Source organism: Dendroctonus ponderosae, unplaced genomic scaffold (genome assembly GCF_020466585.1).
Source record: "Dendroctonus ponderosae isolate FM_Combo_2020 unplaced genomic scaffold, Dpon_F_20191213v2 Dpon_F_20191213_8, whole genome shotgun sequence".
Classification (NCBI taxonomy): Eukaryota; Metazoa; Arthropoda; class Insecta; order Coleoptera; family Curculionidae; genus Dendroctonus; species Dendroctonus ponderosae.
This window is the reverse complement of record NW_026019016.1, coordinates 12,819,033-12,825,951: the sequence shown is the minus strand read 5'-3', so window position 1 is coordinate 12,825,951 and position 6,919 is coordinate 12,819,033. Positions and strand designations below refer to the sequence as shown.

The 6,919-nt window shown below is 39.3% G+C and overlaps 2 protein-coding genes across 2 annotated transcripts in view; one reads left to right on the top strand and one right to left on the bottom strand.

Moving 5' to 3' along the window:
- LOC109539505 (keratin-associated protein 5-8) overlaps positions 1-569 on the top strand; it is a gene marked incomplete in the record, with an annotated part of 2,083 nt that extends 1,514 nt beyond the window's left edge. Inside the window, 1 exon segment of the mRNA XM_048669147.1 lies at positions 1-569. Within this exon segment, the coding sequence (XP_048525104.1) occupies positions 1-459 (459 nt within the window).
- Positions 570-642: 73 nt separating this feature from the next.
- Positions 643-4,135, bottom strand: LOC109539504 (pro-resilin). Its single transcript, XM_019907283.2, has 3 exons — positions 3,959-4,135; positions 1,291-1,746; positions 643-1,233 (listed from the first exon to the last, which is right to left on the bottom strand). Exons 1-3 carry the CDS (start codon positions 3,962-3,964, stop codon positions 979-981), a joined length of 717 nt encoding a protein of 238 aa, XP_019762842.2. The 5' UTR covers positions 3,965-4,135; the 3' UTR covers positions 643-978.
- Positions 4,136-6,919: the final 2,784 nt, after the last annotated feature.

Here is a 6,919-nt window from a genome sequence, read left to right as displayed (position 1 = left end):
GGAAAGTGCTGCAGCAAACCTGGGCCTTGTGCTTGCAAGGACTGCAACTGCCCTAAAGATCCTTGCGGTGAAACTTGCAAATGTTCTGCAGAAGGGAAACCTTGCTGCTGCAAAATCAAAATCTGCTGCTCCCCGGGAAGTTGCTGCAGCAAACCTGTGCCCTGTTCCTGCACGGAAAGCTCTGGAAGCCCTTCAGGTTGCTGCATAATCAAAATCTGCTGCTCCAAATCTCAGTCTGGCCCCTGCAAATACTGCGAAATTTCCAAGGATTCATGCGGTGAAAACAGCGACTGCACCACTGGCTGCTGCATCGTCAAAATCTGCTGCAGTCCAGGAAAAGTGGGAAAAGCCTGCTGCTGTCGCATTAAGATTTGCTGCTCTGCAGGCCCGGGAAATCATGACAAGGATTCTGCAGCCGAAGCTGCAGCTGCACCCTCAAGTTGCTGCACTAAGAAGTGAAACCCTCGATAAGATGTTTGAAGTACTGATAACCAATAAACAGCTAAAGTGTATTAAATAGTGGAAAATGTTTAAGGGAAACTTGTAGCCAATAAATAGTGTGCACCTAATCGCTTTTGGGGTTTTGCTTGCTTTGAAACAGAAAGTTTCTTTGGGGGGGTTTGGGAGTGAAACGCTTGAAAGTAAATTGCGAAAATAATTTATTACAAGAATATAATGTAAACTACCATCTGCTTAGAATAAACCGCTTTTTAGGGCGCGTTTTGCTAACGTCCGCTGCACAGAAAAGCCAGAGATTCTGGCAACTGTGGAGGAAGTTAACAGGTCCACATTTCTCATATTTACACACTGACACAGTCGAACCAGGTTTGCTTCCAAACAGTTAGGAAAACTGGTTTTCTTAAGCTTAGATCGAGAGCGGAATAATACAAATAAAATTAGTTTTCAGGCACATTGTTGTTGTCATCGAATCTCCAAAGGGTTTCGAGCGAATTTCGTTAAAGTGGTACTTAAGTAAGTTTACTTGCGATATTGGTAACCTCCGCTGCTCGGGTAGCCTCCGCCTGAGTAACCTCCGCCTACTTGCTGGTAGCTGATCCTCGGCTTGTACCCATCTTGGTCAGCTGTGTACTCCACAGTCTGCAAACGGCCATCGGGCAGCAGAACAAAGTACTTTCCTTGCGCAACATCCCCTTGGCGCTGCTCTTTGTGTCCAAAATCGTTCCCAGACTGAGCATCTTGCACGTGATACTCAAATTCGTAGTTGGCAGGTTCCTAGCAAAGCCCCAATTAGCCCCAGGTGCCTCGCCCACCCTCAAACCCTCAACTTACGGATTGATCATCGTATCCTTTGCCAGAAGGCACTCCATAACCGCTGCTAGGCACTCCATAACTAGTACTGGGAGGGATGTAGCTGTTGGAGGGCGCTCCATATTTAGTACTGGGCCGAACCACCGCCTGTGTCTGGGTGGGAGGTCCATAAGTGTTCGATGGTGGCACGTAAGTGTTCTTTGGAGGTCCGTAAGTGTTCTTGGGAGGTCCGTAGGTGCTGGCGGGAGGTCCGTAAGTGTTGCTAGGGGGCCCGTAGGTGTTCCTTGGAGGTCCGTAGGTGTTGGTAGGAGGCAGGTAGCTGGGTTTGGGGCTGGTGACGGGAGGCAGGTAGGTGTTTTGGGGAGGCAGGTACTGATTGGTGGGAGGGAGGTACTGGGAGGAGGGCAGGTATTGGCTGGACGGTACTGGGGGTTCGGCTAAGGCCAAGGAGAGGGCAGCTGCTAGTGCTAGGAAGACCTGAAAGAGTTTTAGGAACGATTAGAGGGTTTGTTGAGCGGATGTTTATGCCAAAGTGGGTGTTTTGTGACTCGGATTTGCCTGAAAATGTATTCGATTGGAACAAACCCCATACCCATTGGACATTTTTTGGTCTTTTTCTTGGAAAACCATGAGTTTTGCAAAAAAATATCTAGAGCCAATAAACCTTGCAAATTAAATGAACTTCCAAACACACTAATTGGTTAAAAAAAACTGCGAAACATTACAAACTTCTGCTACTTTAAATGCAACTGGAACCCGAAATCGAGTCATTTTGGAACGCTGTAGAAAAAGCGGGGTTTCAAATTTATTTGTGCAAATGCAATTGAATAAAATTTTCAGATCTTACACACTTAGATTTTGCTAATCAACCGCAAAACTTTCCATTTAGCGCTATTTTGCCTTTGGGCTGAACGAATTTTTAAACGCCGAGTTGCCTCATTCATCAGCTTTCTGTAAAGCCAAGTTTGGAAAATTGTTCAGATTTAAGGGGCCGCACGATTTTCTCCAGAGTTTCCACATTAAAAACTGTATGCTTTGTTAATCCACATCTAAAGTTTCACTTCAGGATTTGGTCAGTCTTGGAAGTTGTGAATTTTTAGGCGGGCAGCTGCAGTATGGAGAATCGAGTTATTTTTGCCAGCCAAGTTTGAGAAGACTTAGAAAAATTATGGACGATGCGATAAAAAACAGTTCTTTGAAAATATGCCAAAGTGTTTTTCCAATCATCCGTCAAAGTTTCAGTTGAGAAATATCCTCAAGTTTAACAGTTATGATTGTTTGTGCGTGGAGAGGCACCATTGAGGAGCGCCCCACATTTTATCCTCAAGTTTGAAAAATTCTACAGATTTAAGAGAACATAGGATTTTCGTAAAAATTTCCACAATAATAGCTGTAAACTTTGGCAATGCAGGTCTAAAGTTTCACGTCAAGATCTGGTCAGTCTTGGAAGTTGTGAATTTTTAGGCGGGTAGCAGCAGTAKGGAGAATCGAGTTATTTTTCCCAGCCAAGTTTGAGAAGACKTAGRAAAMTTATGGAYGATGCRMTAAAAAAGAGTTTTTTGAAAATACGCCAAAGWGTTTTTCCAATCATCCGTCAAAGTTTMAGTRMGAAATCTCCGCAMATTTAGGAGTTATGATTTTTTGTGCGTGGWGAGGCACCATTGAGGAGCGCCCCACATTTTATCCTCAARYTTGAAAAATTCTACWGCGTCAATGGRCCAAATAATTTGATWAAAAGTTCCTACATTTWTTRGMAAATWTTWTGGCACTGAGTGCTGAAARTTTTCTTATTYARKCTTCTGAGAGTTCTGAGTTTAGTTTAGACTCACTTTAGCGGTATTGGGACTTGGCGTTACTTTTCAAACTCAAGTTTGAAAAATTCTATAAAATTATTGGCCCGCTAGATTTGTGACAAAATTTTACGGTTTTTAAATAGTCCTTTCGCCAATGAATTTCCAAAGTTTCAACTCTGTATCTCCTTGGCTTTGGGAGTTACGATTTTTGTTTGCTAGCATGTAGTTCCCTTTTAATTCTTGCAAAACGCTTAACTTTTCAACGATAAGTTTGGAAAGGTGTGTAAAAGTAACGGACTTACAGATTAAATAGGAATTTTCTACGACTATGAAACACTATTTTGGAATTTTATTGCGCGTCTGGGGTAGGGATCTACGGCTTTTGAAGACGCGGAGCGTCAATTTTGAGTAGTCGTCAACTTTAAAAAATTGTAATTAAACAACGAGCTGATCAATTTCATTGAAAATTTCCACATATGCAGGCCAATATTTCGCAAATACACCTCTAAAATTTTATTAATACATCTTGAAGACTTTGGAAGTAGTGATTGAAAAGACAATAGTTTAAAGTCCAATGAAATGACTTAAAAAAACAAGCAAATCGACTGCGTTTGAGTGGCAAAATTAAAAATTAGTTAAAAATTACAACATTTAATCGTATTTGAAAAACCCATACACACTTTTTCATTGCCCTCAAAATATTTCAAAGTGCAACTAAAAAGCAAATAAAATTGTAATTCGGCTAGAAAAACGGCACAAACTCCCCAAATAATGGAAATCAAGAAAAAGCGCTTAGTTATCTCACGTTGAATGCGGAAAACCACCGATCACTGTTGAATAGGAGAGGAAAACTGCCCACAAAGACACATTCAAGCACAAGTCGCACATTTCCCTACCTTCATGTTGAACTACTAGTAGGAAAAACACTGAACCTCGTTGAGAAGAAGCGGCGATGATCTGATTACTGAAATCCAGCCTCGCAGCTTATATACTGAAAACACTAAAACAGTGGGTGGGCAAATCTTGAAATTGAAATACTTTCATCCCAAAAACCTTGCAACAAGATTCCCAGAGATGAACCCTACTCATCATTTGTCCACCACCACTGCCGCTCTTTGGCTGCTTTTTTTCTCCGATTTGGCAAATAAGGTTGAAGAATGGCACGCGTCACTCGATATACCCGAGATGTATGATCTAGATTGAAGAAAATTGCGTTGGGTAATCATTTGCAAGGACCACATTTAGCAGATGAGCTCGTTTCTAGTTGTTGTTGATTACAAACTTAAGTTGAATTAATAAAATCATTAAAAATTAAAAACACCTCCATTATGCTTGAAGAATTATTAGCAGGCACGACAGGTTTATTACTCTAATTAAGCCATAACGACGCACAGATGGACGAGTGTGGAAATCAGATTAAACCAGCGCCCGAAATTTGCTTATCTTTATTGTCTATTGTTCGAAGGAAGCATAAATTCCCGATTTCGTCCGTTTTAACCACACGAGGTTAATCAAAACTCTCTTAAAAAGTCTTCGAAACTTCAGCAAAACACCTTCACGAATCAATCAGCTGAACGACCATTCTTCCTTTAATAGTCCGAATACGCTCAAACAAACTGGCCTTTAGTGTCCACTTAACGCAAAAGTGTTTGTTTTTCCATATTAACGTTGAAAACTCATTGAATGCGTCTATTAATTGTAGCACTCCTACAATAGAGCCATAAAGGCCTACGCAATTCGCTTTGTTTAAGGAAATCCATGTTGCCATCCTGAAACATTTTCTAGAAGAAGCAAAAACGCTAATCTGAACAAAGCACCGAAAATTAATTATTATGGGAAGTTTATTACATTGCGATTATGTCATTTCGTTCAGCATCACCTTAACATGGAAGCGTGTTAAGGCCAAGGATGGTCACAATGAAAAATTCCTCAGATGAAAATGCGTAAACTGAGCAAAGTAATTAGCAGAAAAAATGTTTATTAATTTACAACAACAGCATTTATTTCATTGGTAATTTTTTTCACTTAGAGGCAAAAGGAATTGGTTAAAATTGATGAAAAACCCTGATGATGCCCCAATTCGAAACGCCTAAGACAGGCCTGATTAACTACTTAAGGCCGCAAAGGGAAAAGTTGCAGTTGATTCACTATTGAAAAAAAATTTTTTTAGAGCATCCTGTACAGTGTAGTCAACGAAATGAGGTTTGGAAATTCGCGAAAAAAATTCTGATGATGGCAGCAATTCGAAACTTTCACAGCTCAAACCCTCGACTCTTGCCTACTGAATGCAGTGAGTCGCAAAATGACAACTTTTCTGGCGTTGCAGAAATTAATTTTTTGAAAACTTGCTGCACGAATTCGCAAAGAAACAGTCCGAAATGCGAAAATTTGTAAATTAATGTCTGATGACGGTCGAAACCCCAAAGTTTCAGCCGTGGAAAAATGGGAATTTTAACCGCTTAACTTAACACAACTCAAAGTATCGGTTCTTTTATTTTTGAAGACGTTAATTTCTGCAAAACTCATTACGCAATACACTTGATTGATTTTCGCAAATTCGGTAAGAAATCTCTGATGATGGCATCCAGTCGAAACTCTCTAAGATTATTGCCCAAACTTTTCGAATTGTGTTTCCAACAAMCTGCATAMATTGYAAAAAAARCAAGCGCGACTTGAAAATTCGAAAAAAATCTCTAATGATGGTAGCAATTTGAAACTTTATTCTAGTTCTATTATTGGAGAAATTTATTTTYTTTTGAACACTAGTAAGTTGAAAATGCGAAACACCTCAGTGTTTAATTATGCCGAAGCAAAAACCTCAGAAGCATCGGCAACTGCATAAATAACCGGATGATTCGCATGGTTGCTTCAGGGAAACTGAAGGAAAAGCTTTAACAGGATATGCAAAAGATCGATGGATAATGCCACTGATTTTACGACTTAAATAGCATTTCCTTCTGTCGTAAGTTAACTATTTTCGATTTAACATGTTCATTTAGTACCGACCCTTAGCAAATATTTAGTTTATTTTTTGGCTTAGTTAATGAACGCTTCTCCCTCGAAAATAATTATTTCATGCACTTTGACGAGTTAATTCTTGCTATCCAAGCAAAGATCTTAACAGACTTTTCAATGCTTCGATTTTATGAACCATATTTCCTGAAAATTCATGCAAATTTGGCCCCAACTGTAACACTGAAACTCATATTTTCAAGCGTTTCTTTCGTTTGCAGTTCAACCAAAATATTTTTCATCATTTAAGCCCCCTTGTTCAATCATGATTTTGGACGTGTGAAACATTTTCGCCGCCCTTAAACAACGTTGCTTAATACATACTTAACTATTAAACAAATTATCTGAACAATAAGTAATCAATAACATCAAATGCATACAAATTGAGCAAATTCCATCGTTAATATTCCCCATAAAGGCATTGTTGGTACACTTTTATTAGCCTCATTCGCTACACATTCACAAGATTGATTTTCCATTTTGTATGCATGGCGTAAGAATTAATCGCGTTTCCGATACAAAAAAGCTCTCGATATACTCGACCTTTCAGTCGTTCATTGGTGGATCAGTGGGTGTTTTAAAGGCTCAAGAGTGAATGCGATAAAAATCAACCAAATGACCCTAATCAAGACACTGAGTACATTGAATATTTTTAATTAGTTTCCTTTTATCCAATTTTTTCCTCCATTTATCTGCTCGAAATTTCTAGATTTTTTGCAAATTTATTTAATTTCACTTTTCTCGTTATTTTTATTTAAGTTACCATCACGCTTATGTTGACATCAATTTTTTCATCCGGTTTGACAACCTGAGGGTAACTTCAAGTCGCAAGTCTTGATAGCCTT

Excerpts from the sequence above, each read along its gene's own strand:
- LOC109539504 (XM_019907283.2), bottom strand. Across the intron at positions 1,234-1,290 it reads AAGGATACGATGATCAATCC|GAACCTGCCAACTACGAATT; the intron begins GTAAGTTGAGGG and ends GGGCTTTGCTAG.